We start from the raw sequence: 19,997 nt of genomic DNA on the forward strand, positions 1-19,997 counted from the left end.
TGTGAAATCCCGATCAGGTAAATGGTGATCGAACAAAGAGGGAGTGAGTGGACCTTTGATGCCAAGAGTAGAAAGTACACCATATAATTCGGAACTGTGTTCAAAGTCATTATTATAGTTTTATTCCGAGTAGGTAACTGAGATATTATCCTGATAACTGGTCATAGGAATGTGGTCGTCGTTGATATACGGCGTTAATGAGAGCACTGGGGAGGATTACCAGTGTGTATACCCACTAGATTGTGGCTTGAATAAATGAGAGCACTAGGAGGTCGAACTAGTGTGTAGTTTTGCAGGATTGCAAACAGTTTGGAAAAGGGAGCATTGGGTTCTGCAGGCCCGTGTGTAGACACGCCGGATTGTGTGTCATATCTGCCCTAGGGTAGAACGGTCTGGGTCGGGGTGGCCGCGAGACCAACTGATGTGAATAAGATATTGTAGAAAATCCATACATGTATATTGTCATTCCCCATCCTTAGGTGCGATCTATATATATATATATATTTGTATATTTATCCATTGTGAATACGATCTGAGGAGGGAAGGTGAGTACGTTTTGGCTGGGTCATAGGGGCCCCTGGGGCTGATCCCATCTGAACAGAAAATCCAGCCATTACATCTGGCGTCACAAACTGTTTACGAAGCCTGTGTGCATTGTATTGTTTTAATCTTGTTGGTTTGCGCTCAGCTTGTACGTATAAAATTTTGTTTATAATTGTATATATAACTTTGTTGTGTCATTATGTTTACGAAAAAATCTTCGTCGGTTTTCAAGCTACCGATTCAGATTCCCGGCTGGGAATGTACCCCTTATGAGGCATTGGCCCGTGAGTGGGCCGACTCTACTGGTTTGAGTGAAAATTGGTCTTCATGTTTGGAGCAGGCGGAGCCTGCCGATGTGGTGTCATGCTTGCAGAAAGCGCCAGTAGTGAAGGGTGATGAGCTTCCTATTTTAGGACGCAGAGGTTGGATTGTTCTTAATGCATACAGGATATTGCATGAAAGGTTTGTTCAGCTACAAAAGCAGTTTAAAGATATTGAAGGACAGTGTGTTGAGTTGCAAAATGCACATACTTTGTTGCGTTGTCAAAATAAATTGCTTGCCGACAAACTTGAAACATATCAGACCATTGCTGAAAGAGCTGCGGTCCGTATTGCACGATATAAGTATAAACATCGTCGTGGACGTGTATCTTCACGTAAAGTGCGTATGCTTGTAGCAAAAGCTGGAATGGATTGGAACCCCGATGAGTGGGACGGTAATATCTGGGATTCTCATACTTCTGACTCCTCGGCAGAGGAGGGTGACAAGCGCGAGTCTTCTCGCTCCGGACGTGATTGTAAATCTGCTTCATGTACTGATTTAGGTCCTGACTGTGACCGTGCTCGTTCTTCCCGTGCGGATGATGTAGCTTGCCCTGATTGTGCTGCTAAATCTAAGATGCGGGCTTCCTCGGAAGCTCTTCCTGCAGTTTCTGCTCACCCTATTTTTCGACGAAAATTACAACAGGCCCCTGGTAACCCGGGTGGTATAGCTCTTGATTGTATTGAAGATTTTACTCAGCAGGAGGTTAGTGACATTTTACAACGATTTCGACAACGGCCTGGTGAGGCCTTGCTTACCTGGATGGTGCGTCTTTATGAACTTGGCGCTGCCGGTATTATGCTCGATGCTGTTGATTGCTTACGATTTTGCTCTTTGAGTTCTGATTCTACGATTCAGGATCATTTTCGGAATTATAATGGTGCTGGTCAAATTTCTTTGCTCCAGCTTGCGTCTGACGGCTGTAATCATAAATATCCAACTGAATCTGATTGGCCTATTGATGAGAAACCGTGGTACACTTTGCGCGATGCGTCGCAAAGTCTATAGGAGGAAGTTATGAAAACGTCTATCTTTCTTAGTACTGCTGACAAGTTATTGGATGGTCTTTTAACATCTTCTGTGCGCAATCGCATTATCCGTTCTTCCCCTGTTGCTTACAAGCAGGTCATGATGACATTATTGAATAACCAAACTGGCAATCCTTTGTCTGTTGTGCTTGAGTCTGTTCGTCAGCTTGGTGAGCTGGGTGAATGGTTTAAACCTGAACGACAATCTCGACCTGAGGGTCGCACTGGTGGGGACTATAAGTTCTCTAGATGTGACATGTTTCTTGCTCTCATTGCTGATGGTGTCAAAAGGGAGGACATTGACGGTGAGCCTAATAATATCCTATGGGATATGTTTCGTAAGCGTGGTTTGGATCGGAAGGAGGGTGCCCGTCGTGTGCGAAAGAATGAGTATGACCGTGGTTCGGATGACAGTGGTGATGAGAGGCGACGTGTGAATTCTGATCGCCGTGATGATCGGCGCTATGAACGTGATGGATCCCCTCGTCGTAATGAAGGGAGGGGGAGAGAGGATGATCGTGAGAGGGGAAGAGATGATCGTGTTTCCAACAGACGAAGAGATGAAAGGAGTTATTCCCCTGACACGAGAAAGAGAGAGGATCGTAACAGACCCTCTAATCGTAACTCACATCTTTTTGAACATGACACTAATCCGTTTCGTACTGGAGACGGATATGAACAAGACATTCTAATACCAAAGAAAACTGAAAGCATTTACCCTGATTTGTCTTGGTTGACAGACCGCAGGAAAAATGACTAGGAAATAGGTCAAGCTCCGGTACGCAAGTGGGCTCACAGAGATTACAGACCCTATGTAGATATTGAGATTTTTTGGAAACATCGTAATATCCAAAGGGCCCGAGCATTAGTTGATACTGGGGCGGAGGCCACTTTAATTCATGGTAAATCGAAAAAATGTCATGGACAATCTTTTACAATTACTGGTCTGGGTGGTAAAGAGACACCCGCAGTTCAAACTGCACTCGAAATTAAAATTGGTAGAATTCCTCGTAGAGAATACTCTGTGTTGGTTGTGCCACTTTTGGAATTCATAATTGGAATTGACATTTTAAAAGGAATGACTTGGCATCTGGATGATGGTTGTTATCAATTTGGAACTAGACAGTACATTTCGACCAGACCCGTACGGGTTGGCCGTTTACGCATGCCACCTATTAAAATGCCTTTAGCCACAAAGGTGGTTTGTCAGAAGCAGTATCGTATCCCAGGTGGTCATGAAGAGATTACTGCTACTATTCAGGATTTGGTTGACGCGGGAGTCATTACTCCGGTCACATCTGCTTGGAATAATCCCGTTTGGCCCGTGCGCAAAAGCGACAATTCTTGGCGCATGACTGTTGATTATCGAGAATTGAATAAAAATACACCTAAATTGACTGTTGCAGTGCCTGACATTGTCACACTGATTCAAAGAATTCAAAAGCATCCAGGTACATGGTATGCTTCTATTGACATTGCTAATGCATTCTTTTCAATCCCGATTGCTCCCGAATGTCAGGAACAGTTCAGTTTTACATGGAATGGACGTCAAATGACGTTCCGGAGTCTTCCTCAGGGCTATGTACATAGTCCTATGATCTGTCACCGGCTGGTGGCGGAGCATTTGTCTAAAGTACCCACGAATCCACAAGTTCAGGTTTGTCATTATATTGACGACATTTTGATTCAAGGTGAAACGCAAGACCAGGTGCAGTCCCATTTAGATCAGATCATTGACTGTTTGCGAGCGAAAGGCTGGGAAATTAATCCCGACAAATTACAATCTCCATCCCAAAATGTGAAATTTTTAGGTATTAATTGGCATGAGGGTCACAGAGAAGTGATCCCACAAGTAAAGCGTAAAATACTTGATTTTGCAATTCCCAGAAACAGGAAAGAGGCTCAATGCTTTATTGGTTTGTTTGGATTTTGGCGTCAGCATATTCCCCATTTGAGTCAGATTTTGGCTCCACTGTATCGAGTCACCCGTAAAAAGAATGCGTTTGAATGGGGTGAACCTCAACAGACTGCTTTTAATTTGGCTAAAGAAGCTATTCAGTATGCCTTGGATTTGTGGCCCGTGAGTGAAGGTGATGTGGATTTGAATGTGTCCGTGGAAGGCTTGTATGCCAATTGGAGTTTGTGGCAAAAGCAGGGCAGACAAAAAGTGTCATTAGGTTTTTGGACCAAAAAATTACCGGAGGCTGGTGAGCGTTACTCTCCTTTTGAAAAACAGTTGCTTGCTTGTTATTGGGCTCTGTTGGATACCGAGCAATTGACCCTAGGCCATGCTGTGATTTTAAGGCCTGAAATTCCCATTATGCAATGGGTTTTGAGTTCACCGAAGTCCCATCGAATTGGACATGCTCAGGAGGCTAGTGTGATTAAATGGAAATGGTACATTCAGGACAGGGCACGTGTGGGTCCGAAAGGTGTGGCAGTTTTACATGAGCGAGTGGCGCAGGCGCCCTCCAATGAGACGGAAAGTGAGTGTTCGGTTCCCGTGGTGCAGGAGTCTCCCGTGAAGTGGGGTAAATCATTTGATGATCTGTCCGTGGAGGATAGAAAACATGTGTGGTTTACGGATGGTTCTGCGAAGTTCATTGGTGACAAAAGACATTGGAAAGCTGTTTCATTCAACCCGATCACGCAGAAATTGTTGAGTACAACTGGAGATGGTAAGAGTAGTCAATATGCTGAACTCTATGCAGTTTACCAAGTTTTGAAACAGGAACTACCTGGCACATGTCATATTTTCACTGATTCCTGGTCCACTGCGAATGGACTGGCAGTATGGTTACCAACATGGCATTCTCATAATTGGGAATTGCATTCCAAAGAATTATGGGGTAAGGAACTGTGGCAGGAAATTTGGGAGTTGCTCCCGCAGAGTACTGTAACAATCTTTCACGTGGATGCTCACACTCCAATTGACTCCCTTGACAAATTTTTCCATAACATTGCAGATGAACAGTCTAAAATTTCTGAGGCAGTGGTGGACATGCAGGATTCTGATTTGGCGGGATTGGCGAAGTGGGCCCATCAGAAAGCAGGACATTTTGGAGAGAAAGCCACTAGCAGGTGGGCTGCCGATAGAGGAATTCATATTCCTTTTTCTTTAATAAAAGATGTCATTCTACATTGTCCCGTTTGTCAGCATTCTAGGATAAATGTTACTTACGAGAATGATTAAGGTCTGTGTTTGTATTCTTTCAGATCATTCTCTGGACTGCTGCTGCAGGATGTGTCGGCGCTGGACTCCTTTTGGCCTGCTACGCCGGGAGAGGAGAGGATCCACCGACGCCGGTTGATGGGATAATCCGAGCCCCGCGGTCTGCGTGGGTTACATCGTCCAACTTCTGGATTACACTCGCAAAGCGGGTGACGAACTCTCTGCATTTTTGTCTTACCCCAATGAAATCTGTCACTGACATTTTAGCGACCTGTTTGGTTGCTGTCCCTGCATCTACCGAGACTTTGCGACACATTTTTAATATTTCAAATGCCCGACCTAATGTTATCTTGGGCGACTTTGCGGCTCATGAATTTTGCCCCTTATGTACTGCTCTTCCAGACCTTGATGTTGCTATTCATTCCCGTATTACTACTTTTAATATTACTCCTGGAGACCTATGTTTCATTATGACTTGTGACCCTAAGGCTATTACTGAGTGCTTGAAGCTAAAGCTCCAGGCCGCTACTTCTTTTTCACCTCATCAACGATTGCTATGTTCAAAGAGACTTCCGACTTCATGTCTTTCAGTAAAAAACAATATGACTTGTAAACGATTATTAGTAGCCACTAGCCATTATCGTTCAATGTTACTGCCAGCTGGATGGCTATTTTCCTGCGGGAATTCATCTTGGCCCTATATTCCTGCGAATATTTCTGGTGGCCCATGTGCCATCACTAGATTGAGTTTGCTAATGTTTTCCTCACATCCTACTTCACATTCCCGTATTGTACGTGATTCAATGTCATTGCATGAAGATTGTGATTCCTCTGTTCACCTCTATTCTAGATCAGAATACCTTGGTTTAGCTTTTTCTATTATTGGAGTGCCTGCATTGGCCGTTTATAATGCCAAAACAATCGGCAAAATGGCCTGCTGGATGGTTAAGTCTATTAACCAAACATCCACTGTTTTATCTGACCTCTTATTAGATGCCCAAGGTGAACGTAGAGCTATTTTGCAAAACATTGATTATCTCCTGCTGAAACATGGACATGAATGTTCTGATTTTGAAGGTCTGTGCTGTTTTAATTTGTCTGACCATTCTAAAGCCATCCAATCCCATATTGACAAACTCCACGACTTGACTGCAGAAATTAGACAACATATAGATCAGGGTTTCTTTGACTGGCTTTTTAATTGGCTGCCTGACTTGCATTCTTTACGACAGATTTTAGGAGGGGTTATTGTCGCTATTTGTGTCTTGATAGCTATTTGTTGCTTTATTCAGTGCATCCCTTCCTTGCTCCAATTTTTTAGACTTAGTAAGGGTCGTAGATCAGTTAATTTTGTTTCATATTATTCTTCTACTGATGTTAGCTCCATTTAGTTTGTGGTTAATAGACTGGAGTCAAGGGGTGTAATGTAATGGCTGCCCTTTTGCTGGTCTTTTGGAGAGGGAGAATGATGGAGAGTGACTCCAGCCTATCACCCCCATAGCATAGGGATTAGGACTATAGACAGGGCCCCTGTCTTACATATATTAGGGCATTTTCGTGTCATTTTCCTTAAAGTAGGGCTTATGAATTTAAGTTAGGGGATAGATATATAAGTATTAGTCATGATTTGCTCATTTGCTAACATGCTGGGATATTTTCCATGGAGCTATGCATATTGTGGGCTCCGTAGGCCTTAAACGAGACAGACTCCATTTTGCTTTCTGCCCGGTAGCTCGAGAAGGCTTTCTAGGTGAAGAGTAATGTTTTAGTTTCAAGCTGTTGTTCGCTTGGAGAGAACCGGTTCAGGCTGACCCTTATCGAAGGAATGTATTTTTCTCCACACCGAAGACACAACTTCAGGCCGGCCGGCTGGGAACGTGTCCTTGGTACGGGGAGGTACAAGAATTTGGTGGGCGGCAGGTTACTGGCCGTAACTTTCCATGAAGGAACGGGCTTTGATATTAGCGAAGGTGTTAGTCAGTTTGTCAGTTAGTCCGTAGGCGGCATCTAGCCGTTAGCATCTCTGCTATTAATTATCTCACGGCGGACAGTCGCCATCTTTGAAGTCTTAGAAAGATTTAAGACCGAAACTCTCTGAGAAAGACTGAAGGAGAATTAGCGCGGAGCGCACTGATACAGAGAGAGAGAGATACGGTAGCTAATAACCAGCAAGGTTCCGGTGCCCTGGAGGGAAGCAGACGAGGTTGAGCCTAGCGGTGCAGACGTGTACTTGTGATGGCTGAGGTGTGACTGCAAGGCGAGCCAGGACACAGAGACGAGAAGGGAACCTAGATGACTGCCGAGCCCAGACTTCATATTAATCAGGTGACGTCCGACCAGCTCTAATAGAAACGTGCACTCTAATCTTTACCTTTTCTTTGCAGAAGTTATGTTGCATAGTAATGTGATTCGTGTCTATTGTTAATAAATACCCTAATTCTTATGGAATTATCGTGTGCCTTGTACTCATGTTCAATAATGGTAAATGTATCTCCTAGTCGAAAGTTGTTTATGTGAACGGATGTGAAATCCCGATCAGGTAAATGGTGATCGAACAAAGAGGGAGTGAGTGGACCTTTGATGCCAAGAGTAGAAAGTACACCATATAATTCGGAACTGTGTTCAAAGTCATTATTATAGTTTTATTCCGAGTAGGTAACTGAGATATTATCCTGATAACTGGTCATAGGAATGTGGTCGTCGTTGATATACGGCGTTAATGAGAGCACTGGGGAGGATTACCAGTGTGTATACCCACTAGATTGTGGCTTGAATAAATGAGAGCACTAGGAGGTCGAACTAGTGTGTAGTTTTGCAGGATTGCAAACAGTTTGGAAAAGGGAGCATTGGGTTCTGCAGGCCCGTATGTAGACACGCCGGATTGTGTGTCATATCTGCCCTAGGGTAGAACGGTCTGGGTCGGGGTGGCCGCGAGACCAACTGATGTGAATAAGATATTGTAGAAAATCCATACATGTATATTGTCATTCCCCATCCTTAGGTGCGATCTATATATATATATATATATTTGTATATTTATCCATTGTGAATACGATCTGAGGAGGGAAGGTGAGTACGTTTTGGCTGGGTCATAGGGGCCCCTGGGGCTGATCCCATCTGAACAGAAAATCCAGCCATTACAACCATGTATAATACACTGCCACAAGTTTTAGTGTTTATGCTTCAGTTATCATGTATAATATAATGCCACAATGTGTGCAGTTGTATATATTGTATATAACGTAGATTTTTATTTGAGATGGGTTTATATTGCTCAACCCTTTATGCGGGTTGAGTAAGCTGGTGTGAACATTTTCGATTCACTGACTGCCTATATATTGTTCTTTAAGCAGCAATGGTATATTTACTTTTAAATAGTAAGTCAGGTTGGTCTCCCGTAGCAGTGGAGAGGTGTTCTCAGGTTAATTTTATTTTATTTAATATTTTCACCCTTTTCTGTACCGCTTAAAATAGTGAGCGTATGTGTAATTAGTGGAACTCTATAGTCCTTCATAAAATATCCCTTGAAAGTAGACTACAGGTTGCTACTTGTAATTATGGGTAGGACTGTTTCGGTATTTCGTATATTCGATGTACCTTAGCACCCTTCTAAAATAGTGGGAAATAGTGGGAACCTGCGAGCTGGGCTACCTTGGACATGTAGAATAGTGGGAAGCACTTAGACGTTAGGATAAGGATGCTTCAGCTTTATATCTCCACCATGTCCGACACTATGAGTCGGAGAGTGGGGACTTGAGCTTAGTGTTCATGGTGTTTTAGAGTTCCTTTTCTATGTCCATGCTCGTACTAGCTTGATGATGCCACGGAGGGAGAAGAGAGTCCATTAATACCACACGGTGCGTCGCAGCTAAAAAACTGATGTACTTTGGCGACTGCGGGGATCAGAGGTCTATTGAGGAGATTTTGCTTAGCTCTAAATCCACAAATAGTAAGTTATTAGATTACCGGTTTTTAGGGGGGTGTATGCGCTTGGAGCGATAGACTCACACTGTATTATGTTTGTACCATTCAAGCTTCATGTGTTCTCCTTATGTAGGCTGATTGGTTCCTAATGGAATAGATGGAACAAATGATATTGACACGGATGTTGATTTATCATATGAACACACGTGGCGGGTGCTCCACCACTCATAGTGGGAGGTAAGCGTTTTGTCATGTAGAGGCACTTGGATTTACTTGAGTTTGCCCACGGGAGAGGTATTTTGTTTACCTGATTTCTTCATGTTGCCCCTCAAAGGTTACTGTTTGCAGAGCACTGAGACACCGGTCTACACTCTGTACCCCAGTCCTTTGATTGTTTGAAATATGTAAGTGACTGGTTTTGTAGCATGCGTTAGCCTTCTCTTGCACACGCTATACTGGATTGTGGCACAAGGACTCATAGCTTGTTTATAGTTTTCTTAGGGGTCAGGCGGTTTCTAATCTATTTTATATATTTTTCAAATTTATTTTTATTTTTATTTTTCATTTATTTCATCATTTCTATTACTGGTAACATTTATTAGACACTCACCATTAAGCGGTAGTTGGTGTGGGTGTTTTGAGTTTGGTAGAACTAGTGTTTGGTCACATGTTGGTAATATGGGCAGTGACGATTATCAGCCAGCTTGCTCTCCACATATCATAATGTTGGAGTAATGTTGTTCTTGTTTTTTTGTGTGTGTTTTGTTTAGTAATGTATAATCCCTATCCTGAGGATGCTTAAGAAGAAAAGGCTGAAACGTGGTCACGTCAACACTTCTAAGGAGGAGCAGGTGAAATTATAGAAATCTGTGGAATTGTAGGGTGTCACACTAGAACTAGGTCAACTGGTCCACTAGCCTTTAGTGTGTCACCTTGACTGCCTCTAAGTGGTTTGCCCAGTATTGTAAGGGGGACACTACTGAGAATATTTTTTTAGGGTTACTGTGTCATGTATATTTTGTTTTTGGTTATGTACAGATATTGTGATATATGTCCCTTTTGTGTTTTCTTCATTGATTAGTTGTCATTGCGCATGTATTTGACAAATATGTTTTGATATATACAGCAACAATAAATATAATTGTGTAGAGGTTAATTAAATGTGCTCTACTTGTTCTGTATTTTTTCCTTTATACCATTTTTCATTGAATAAAACTGTGTCCATACCCAGGTATATGAAGGTAATTTGGATAGACCCCTGTTGATTTTGATGAGTTCCCTCAGTCTGTCAAGGTGGACAATTGATGGCTGGTCTTTCCACGCATGGTACGGTTTTGTCTGATGATGCCCTTCCTTCTGACGCTGTGTATGTACGGGTGGAAGGGGTGGCAAAGTGTTCCTACACAGCTTCCAACTTTGCGGTAAGGGCCACGACCAACTCCAACTATGTTGACCAGTCCCTGATGAAAGATTTCCAGGTCCTGGCTCTTCTTTTGCAGGATGGGGAAGACGCCTCCTCTGTCTTGGCCCTCATGGAGCTCCGGGTGTACTATTTTTCAGACATTTCTTTTGACAATTTGGGTGCCACAGCAGCTGTTTTTGGGGCTTCGATTGCTGCTAGGGGTCGTATCTGGATGTGTTCTTGGAAGGCTGAGTCCTCAGAAGTTGGTCCTGTTTAAGTTGCCCTTTGTGGGATCCAGGGAGTTCGGGCCCCAGCTGGAGGATTTGGTCAAGCAGTCGACGGAATACCGCAAGCTTGTGGCTCCTGTTTGCCCTCCTTCTTCGGGGCGGGGGTTTGGCTATCGCCTTGCCTTTGGTTTTTTGTCTTCACAGGGTGCTCCGCAGCCCTTTTGTGGCAGGAGTCTTGGCCGGTGGCACCTGGTAGTGCCAAGTCCTGGGCCCCCACTAGCGGTGCTGTCCCTGCCCCTTCTCCTGAGCAATGACTGTTTGCCTTTTCCGGTTGGGGGTCGCCTTTTCTTTTTTCTGCATTAGTGGTTGACTCACCCGGGTGCCTGAGCGGTACAGACTGTGTCGGCAGGTTATTGGATGGAGTTCTCCTCTCCTCCCCCACCGCTTTTCCGGGAGACTTCAATGCCTCGTCACCCTGTGAGGCGGGCGGCCTTGCTGAAGGGTGTGCGCCTCCTTTTGGAGAAGGTGGCCATCATGAAGGTTCCTCCTCTGGGGGGTTGTTATTCGATCCTCTTCCTGAAGGATACAACGGATCTGCGCACTGTCTTGGATCTGAAGAGGGTCGATCTTTGCTGTCTGTACTGCATCTGGTGATGCCAGGTGTTTCCTTGCTTCCCTGGATATCATGGACGTTTATCTTCACGTCCCTATCCATCCTGCGGATCAGCAATATCTCCGCTTTGCTGTGGACTCCAGGCATTTTCAGTTCAGAGTACCTCCTTTTGGGCTTTCATCAGCGTCAAAAATTTTCACAACGCTCTTGGCCCCTCTGGTGGGTATTCTCCATTCCAAGGGTCTTCAGGTTTTCCCCTACCTGGATATTTGGTTGATTGTCTCTCCTTCTTTCTCTCAGGCTCTGTTGGATGTGGACCATGTGTGACATCTTCTGGTGTCCTTTGGGTTCCTCATCAATCACCGGAAGTCCTCCCTGCTGCCCTCCCAGACTCTAAAGTTCCTCTGGGCTCTCTTCCGCATGGATCTGGGGATGGTGTTTCTCTCCCAGGAGAGGCAGTTGAATATGTTCCATCACCTTTTGTGGGTTCTGTCTCAGTCCCATGTGTCTGCCCGGCTCTGGTTGCGGAGTCAAGGGGAGATGGCTTCCACTCTGCATCTCCTCCCTTGGGCCCGTCTGCATTTGTATTGCTTCCTGCATCACGTCCTGGCCCACTGGGATCCTGCCTCTCAGGATAACTATGCTCCTATTTCCGTCACGCCGGGGTTTCTGGCTGCTCTCCATTGGTGGTTGTCCCCACAGTCTCTTTCCCGGGAGTTCGACCTTCTTCCCCCTCCGTCTGTGGTAGTGTTGTCCAGCGATGCAAATGCCGTGGGTTGGGTGCGGTCCTGGGTGCTTCCAAGGCTCAGGGTCGTTGGTCCCAGTTCGAGTCTCTCCAGTCCTCGGACCGAAAGGAGCTGCAGGCAGTTTGGTTGGCTCTGCTGTGGTTTGCTCCTCTCCTTCTGGGCCGTTCTGTCTCTGTTCATCCCGACAACCAGGTTGTTCAGGAGTATGTGAATCATCAAGGGGGCATGTGCTGGTCTCTGTTTCTCCTTTCCAGGAAGATCGGTCTTTGGGCCGAGCAGAGTCTCTTGTCTCTAATGGCTGTCTATCTTCCGGGGAAGGAGAATGGGCCTCCAGACTCCCTGAAAAGGTGTTCCCTTTCTCTGTGACCATGTGTCTGTCGCCGGTTCTGTTTCATCAGATTGTCCTCCGGTTCCACCTTCCCTGGCTGGATCTGTTTGTCTCGGAGGAGTCTGCCCTTCTTCCTCATTTTTGCAGCCTCATTCCCACTCGATTGGCCTGGGTGATCAGCGCCTTCTCTGTCCTGTGGTCACTAGGTCACCTGTTTGCCTTCCCGCCATTTGCCTTGATCCCCCGGATCCTCCGGAAGATTCGGTTGGATCGGGCGGAGGTTCTTCTGGTGGTGCCAGAGTGGTCCCATCGGCCTTGGTTTCCCCTTCTTCTGACTTTGTCTGTATGCCCCCATTGGCAGTTTCCCTGTGTCCATCCCATCTGACGGCTCCTCTTCTCTGCCTGTCCTCCTTGCGCCGCCTCCGGCTGGGGGTTTGCAACTTGAAAAGCTAGGTTTTTTGTGTCAGGGTTGTTCTGATGAGGTTGCCCGGTGCATCCAGTTGTCTAGGCGCCCTTCCACCATGAAGTCCTACGACCATCATTGGAAGAACTTCTCCTCCTGGTGCTTTGGTAAGGGTCTGTCTTCCTCCTCCTGTGCGGTTGTGCAGGTGCTGGACTTCTTGCGGGATGGGTTTGTCCTGGGGGTCGCTGTGTCCACACTCTGGGTGCAGTGGGCTGCCATTCTGGCTTTTAGGGGTCTTCTGTATCTTCTGTCTCCCCTTTGGTGGCTCGCCTCTTGTCAGGGGCGGTTCCTCCACTAGGGGGGTTGGGCGACGCCCCCCTCATTATTTTGCCCCAGGCAGCTGTGAGCTGTATGAACAAAAAATGTGTTGAATAAGTGTAGTGTTACTTACACTTAATTACTCAGCCCGCGGCAGAAAGCAGTCTCAGCCGCCGGCTGTTTCCTTTCAATCATCACCAATACACACGTCACTTACGTCTGCCGGCTTAGGGGGAGTGGGTGCGGGTTTAGGAGAAGTCAGTACAATTACTGCGCATGTCGGGTCGGGGCTGTGCCTTTCCTTGGCCAGCCCAACATGCACAGTTTTCAACACTCTCACCTGTACAATGAAGGAGCCGTGAGGGTCAAAGCTGCAGCCCCCCCCCACCGGTCTCCTGAGGAGCGGCGTGTTTTCCTGCACTGGCCAATCCAGGCGCTGCTTAGCAGCATCATGATTGGTTGCTTTAGCGTGGCACAGAGCCTGTGACTGGGTGTGTGTGTCCATGCCCGAGCGTGGGAAGCATATTCACCAATCACTACACGGCTTCATTGTGAAGAGGTGGAGTGATTGGTCAATGTGCCCTAGCTCTCAGCTTCTCCCTCCCCCTCCCCACTCTTTGGGCATAGGTTGACGCCATTACAAACAGGGGAGCATGGAGAGAGCGATGAGAGGAGAGATATCAGCTGCGGGCCTGTCCTCATAGTCGTGGTGGCCCCCTGAGCCGAATCGAGGCCTTGCGCACAACTTCATTAATTTGGCATCTTACTTCTGACAAGAGCCTGCCTTAGACGTATACAGGTCACATGATATGGATTCCGACTGAGACTGGTGAGTAAAGTATATGACTGCGTTGCTAGCATAGTTGCGTTGGCCTTCCGCCCAGTTGTATTTGATTGTACCTGCATCCTCCCATACAGCCTTACTATCAAAAGGGTTAGAGCAGCAGAGCAGAGCTGACAACTATGGAGGGGTTGTTGAGCCGACAATGCCGAGACTCAAACCTGGTTCACACGAGGGGAACCAGGTTCGAGTCTCGGCATCATCACTCAACTTTCTGTGAATCTGGGTAAATCTAATCTCCCCGTGCGGCTTTGCCAACAAAAAATTGATATTTCATTTTTGAGATATGCCGTGCAGTGCCTTGCTTGAGGTTTTTGCAGTGAGTCTTACCCTGCCTTTGAATAATAACTCCAGACTCTGGAGTTAATATTCAAAGGCAGAGTAAGATACTTGTACTTGTTTCCAGATGCCAACACTGCACAAGATTATTGTGTCCTTTCCTTGTCATGCACATACGACAAGCATGAAGCAAAGGGCCTGGTTGAAAGGACCGGGCAGACCTGAAACGCTATGCCTCGAGCCTGCATAGTTTCAACTTGTACACTGCACGTGCATACTTTATTTATTGGCTTCCTCGCTGCTGGTTCTTAAAACAAAATTAAAACATGCTACATTTAGGCAAATAAATGTATTTTCATTTCCTCCCGACAAGGTTTTTTTCTGGCAAAACGTAGTAGCAATCTGCCCGACAAAACCTTAATGGGCCAAGGGGCAACTCTTTTCTTTTCTGCTTTTTATGTCAATATTAAATGTATCTTTGACAAAATGTGCCATTGGTACTGACCTAGTCACTAAAAACTCACTGGAGCAGTAGATGTAAACTCTCATGACACTCTCCTTTTTGTGCCAATTCTCTTGTGCATCCATTACGATATCGAGAAATGTACACTTTATAAACAATAAAATGTATAGCTTCCTTTTCTTAAACCCTATTCAAAGAAGTGTCTATTGGTGGCAAATTCTCATTGATGGTGCTCCCAAAACACTACGTTAAGCTGACTGTGATTTATCTGAGAAATTACCTAAAATGTGCATTGACATAGGCTTATTTGGTAATGTTTCCCACATGCAGAGCAGCAACCAAAGATGCTGCACTTGTTGCATGAAACAAAGAGAAGAAATGCATCACATCTACTAAGAAATTGTGCACGTCTGCTCCCTCCTAGCTGTGGCATACTGTGTGCTGCCTAGCGCCAATGCAGCCACCCTTGCTCCATTTGCACGTGTGCCTGCATTACAGGCAGTATTGTTTCTGTGGAGGAAGGGACTCCTTCATGCATGAAAACAATCCAAAGGGGCAATTTCCTTTTTGTAAGTGTGGTGCAGAATGCATCACAAATAGAAAGAGGAAATAAGAAAGAGAAAAAAGTGTTTTTGCCTTATTACACCATGCTCTGGGAGGTTTACCGATTTGATGCAATTCCAGTTTTATAAATCTTTGTATATCTGGAATTGTGCCACAACCATGGGTTGATGTACGGGTGTGTCCATGCGCTACCCAGCTCGAAATGAAACGTAACACAGCACAAGCCCCTGCATTACATTTCTGTACAAAACCACGCAAGATGGCACAAATCACCTCTTGTGGCTTTCTGAATTTGAATTAAGGTATTGCACTACCTTGCTTCAACTTGCGTGACGCAAGGACAAATCATACTCCTTGATAAATCATGCCCACTTTGTCACCTGGAAAGCTTGTGTAGGATGGTATATCACCACCCTGAGCCCTCCCACACACCTGACCCTTGTGAGTAGCACACGTTTGAATAAAGACTGCAGAGCTGGACAACACTGGGTGTTATCGGCCCACTCAATATTATGAGACAAAAGGGCAAATAATACAAAGCCTGGAAACAAATAACCCTCTATATTCCTAGAACAATGAGCAAAGGGGACATTAGCACATGAACCACATCAGGTCCTCAAATGTAGCTTCAATTTCTTTTGCTAAAAATAGTGAATGCCGTGTCTCCCTGACCATGTGTACATTACACCCATGCAAGAGCACTCTACCAGACTCTAGCACTAGACCTCCTTTGCAACTCTGTACTGTGGCTGTCCCTTTAGTGCCTGCTTAGTTCTAGGCCCTTTCCCCCACTCATCTGCGGGTGCGCATTGTTCATTCCATTTTCCTGTGGAAAGCACCACAGCCACATTTGTATGTACCTCCACTTGTCTGCACTCATTTCACGGATGCCCGAGTCAAACGGCCTTTGTGAGTATCCTGATGTCCCGCAGTCAACACAGGATCCACAAACTCCAGAAAGTCCACACTATGGAAGATTAACAGTCTCTATCGATTGTCCAATTGATGCAAGCCTCCTGATTGGCTATTCAAATTTTAACAGTTAATCTTGGTGATAATTCTTCTTGTATTACCAATGCTGCTGTTTCAAGAAAATCAATATTATCATTTTTGTATTTAGGAACTCAGCGAAGAAATGTGAAAGAAATAATAGCACAGTTATGTTTTTCTCGCTTTTCAGTGTATAACGAAAGCTCAAGAAGCCAAAATATTGTTTTAACTTACCATGGATTTTTGGCCCTCCTAAATATAAACAGGCGCAATCAAGATCCAATATCCGCCCATTTGTACACCACTTGTACAGCATGTACCAGTTTCCATCACACAGGAAGTAATTGCTGCTATTAAATGTTGTGTATATGGATAAAATAGTAACATTTCGTGATGCCACATAAATAACACTTGTATCATCTAGTGAGCATCTGTATTCACCTGCGGAAGAAAATATGTTGTAAATTGGTATATTCTGTGATTACAAAATGTTAAGCAACAGTTACTGGACATTTCAGACATCCAAATATCATAACCTGTATCTAAACCCAGGGACATCTTAAGGATTTCGGGGACCCTTGGACAAACATATTTTGGGGGCCCCAGTTCAAACCAGCTTTAAATTTCTGATCTAGTTTCATCTCGTTCATGAACTCTTTGCCCACTGCACAAGCTCACTGGGACAAATTATACATTTCATTTATTTATTTATAAAGTTTGATATAGCGCGGACTAGATCCCGAAGGATATCAGAGCACTTTACAGTTATAGGGAAAGGTAACAATCAGATCATGAATCAAACATGGGTAGACAAATCAATTATAAATCCAGAGAGGACAAGGAGGGGGCTATATGATGTAGCGTGGTGATATAAAGGTAGTAGTTGAATAATCGTAAACAGGAATAATAATCAATACTATAGTAAAATTTAAAACATGAATTATATGGGGCTTCTGCTAAGCATTGAATAAAGTGGTAAAACTAATAGAACATTTACAGACCTGGGTGAGCACACGATGGGGAAGAAGATGTATCATAATGATTAGAGGGGAGCAAACACAATAATCATGTACAGGAAAATAAACTCTACCAAATAATCATATACAGGGATGAATCATATTATACAATGTCCGGTGCCTTTCGGGCGGAAAATAGAGTACAAGAAGGGTATATATATATTGCCCCTCCTATTAAGGTAAAACCTTCTTCATGAGGATTTTTTTTGCTTCCAATTTGAAAGCGGCCTTGAAAGAGATCCTCCGAATTTCGGGTGGAAGAGAGTTCCACATTTTTGGAGCAGATCCAGAGAAAGCTCGTGGCAAGTTCTTTTTTTGAGGAAGATCCGTTGTTTCAGGAGGAGGGAATTGGCACTCCTTGACGATCTACCTCCGCCAGATAGATCTAGTTTTTGTGCGAGGTAGATAGGGGTTTTGAAGTGGAGGGCTTTGTGTGAAAGGCAGACAATCTTCAGTTGAATTCTAGCTTCGTAGGGTAGCCAATTTAGTGATTTTAAAACCGAAGAGATGTGTGTATTCCGCTTGGTGCCCATGATCAGTCTGGCTGCTGCATTCAGAGAGGCCTTTAGGGGGGCCAAAGAGTATTTAGGGAGTCCACATAGCGTGGCACTGCACATAGTCAAGTCTTGGTAGGACAAGCGCTTGGACCACTTGCTTGAAATCTGGTTGCGGTAGGAAAGGTTTCAGATTCCTGAGTGTTCTTAGTAGGTGGTTAGTTCCCTTGCACACGTTGCTGTTGTAAGACTTCATATTCAGATGCTTGTCCAGAGTAATTCCTAGGGATTTAGCTGAATCGATGATGCGGGGGGAGCCGTTGAAGGCGGTTAGTTGGTTTATCCATAGGTCGATATTAGGAGTATATTTCAGAGGTGTTTAACAGGAGGTGGTTCTTGGTCAGCCAATTTTGGGTAGTCAGTAGTGTAGAGTTGAGTGAAGTGATGTCCTCCGGAGAGGAGATTTTCAGATAGAGTTGGGTATCATCTGCATACATATGGAACCTAATGTCCAAGGAATTTAGAAAGTTATCTAATGGTTCCAGGAACAGATTCAAGAGAATGGGCGATAAGGAGGATCCTTGGGGAACCCCCATGCTGACAGGGATGGCTGTGAGAGTGAGTGGTTTGCTTTAACTCTTTGGGTTCTGTGTTGCAGGAAGGACACAAACCAATGCAGCACCTGACCTGAAAGGCCCATCCTATGCTCCAGATGAATAGGAGTTTGTCATGATTAACAGTGTCAAATGCGGAGGAGAGGTCAAGTAGGATAAGGAGGCAGGATTCATTTCGATCTAGCATAGTTAAGATATCATCAATCATGTGAGTGAGGGCCGATTCAGTGCTATGTCCATTACGAAAGCCTGATTGATGTTGGTCCAGGAGGTGGTAATTTTCAATGTGAGCACATAGTTGTGATTGGACGCATTTCTCCAGGAGTTTGGCAAGGGTAGGTATACTGGAGATAGGTCGGAAGTTGTTAAGATCTGTACTATCCACTGTTATTTTTTGATATTGGCATTACCAGTGCCTCTTTGATGCATTCTGGGATCATACCTTGTGACAAGAAAGCATTGACTATCTTTGTCCAGAAGGGGGTGATTTCGTCCTTAACTAATTTGAAGATGTTAGGTGGTAACGGGTCATTGAAGTGATTAGACGGGTTGATAATTTTCCATAAGGGGGGCAAAGGTGTCCCAGAAAGCATTGTTCTTGATACCCCATCTAATTGGTGTTGCCTTGTCAGGAACAGCCAGTAGGAGTGCGGGTTCATTTGAGGAAATAGAAATTTTTATGTGGCCAATGTGTCCCCTGCATGTACCCACGTTCACCCATGCATTTTCCCTCTCATGCCTGTAATAATAACGCATCTGCATTTCCGTTCAACATTAGTATGTCAGTTACCAAGCCTGCCACGTTAATTCTGCATTGAGGCCTATGTTGCCCTTGTTGCCAATTATTTGCATGGTGCACGTTTAAAAGTCGAGATGAACCCATTTTGTGGCTCAGCCGGGCCATGACCCAAGACTTCTAGACACTCTGAAAGCTGCTGTTTAGCTATGTATCCCTGACCTCTCGCTTACTTGCTGCTCAGCCGAGAGGAGCCCAGTCCGGCTTGCCAAGACAGTATTTTGCTTACAGTTATCTGTTCGGCTCTACAGAAACACATTCCTGCTTAGTGAAGAAGGTAAACAGAACCCCATCCACATGGATAGAGCCCAGCCTTTCTGTCTCCATTTAAGTGATTTACAGAGCTTGCATCCATAGAAGGCCCATGGGCCCCACGCAATGCACGAAGAAATGTATGCCCACACAGGCTCCTAGAGATGAGCAACCTTTGCTCGAGTGACCTTTACTCCAGATAATACATCCTCCAAACTTCAGATACCAGATAATACCAGGCGTGCAGGTCGTCCTGACACCCAAGGATTCTCTACTAGAACGAAAGTTAGCTCCCCCCAGCTTCCCCCAGTCACACGTCAATTCCACGTCATGACCAAGTAGTGCACACAAGTAGGGTAAAGGTTCCAGCTGCGCAGACCCCCTCCATGTATCCACCCACCTATGACACACCTATGACTCCTCAAGGGAACGCCCACGTGTACGCTTTTTTCCACACCCATGTACTCTTATCTCTCTTTCTCTTGTTCCACCTGGAGTGCTCCGCCTTCTCTATGCAAGTTAATGTATGTTTAACGTTTAAATAATGTACTCTGTGAATAAAGTTCAGATGACGACCCTTCCTGAACCTTAGTGGTGATGGAACCCGATTCTCCCTTAACTCAAGTTACTGAAATAAAGCCCTTTTGAATCGGACACCACGG

At 45.0% G+C, this 19,997-nt stretch overlaps 1 protein-coding gene across 1 annotated transcript in view; it reads right to left on the minus strand.

Moving 5' to 3' along the window:
• Positions 1-19,997, minus strand: part of LOC147707023 (adhesion G protein-coupled receptor F5-like) — a 948,772-nt gene that overhangs the window by 612,950 nt on the left and 315,825 nt on the right. Inside the window, exon 9 of the mRNA XM_086926247.1 lies at positions 16,398-16,604. Coding sequence (XP_086782373.1) covers positions 16,398-16,604 — 207 coding nt within the window. The remainder of the gene's footprint in view (positions 1-16,397; positions 16,605-19,997) is intronic.

This window comes from Lissotriton vulgaris, chromosome 6, assembly GCF_964263255.1.
Source record: "Lissotriton vulgaris chromosome 6, aLisVul1.2, whole genome shotgun sequence".
Taxonomy (NCBI): domain Eukaryota; kingdom Metazoa; phylum Chordata; class Amphibia; order Caudata; family Salamandridae; genus Lissotriton; species Lissotriton vulgaris.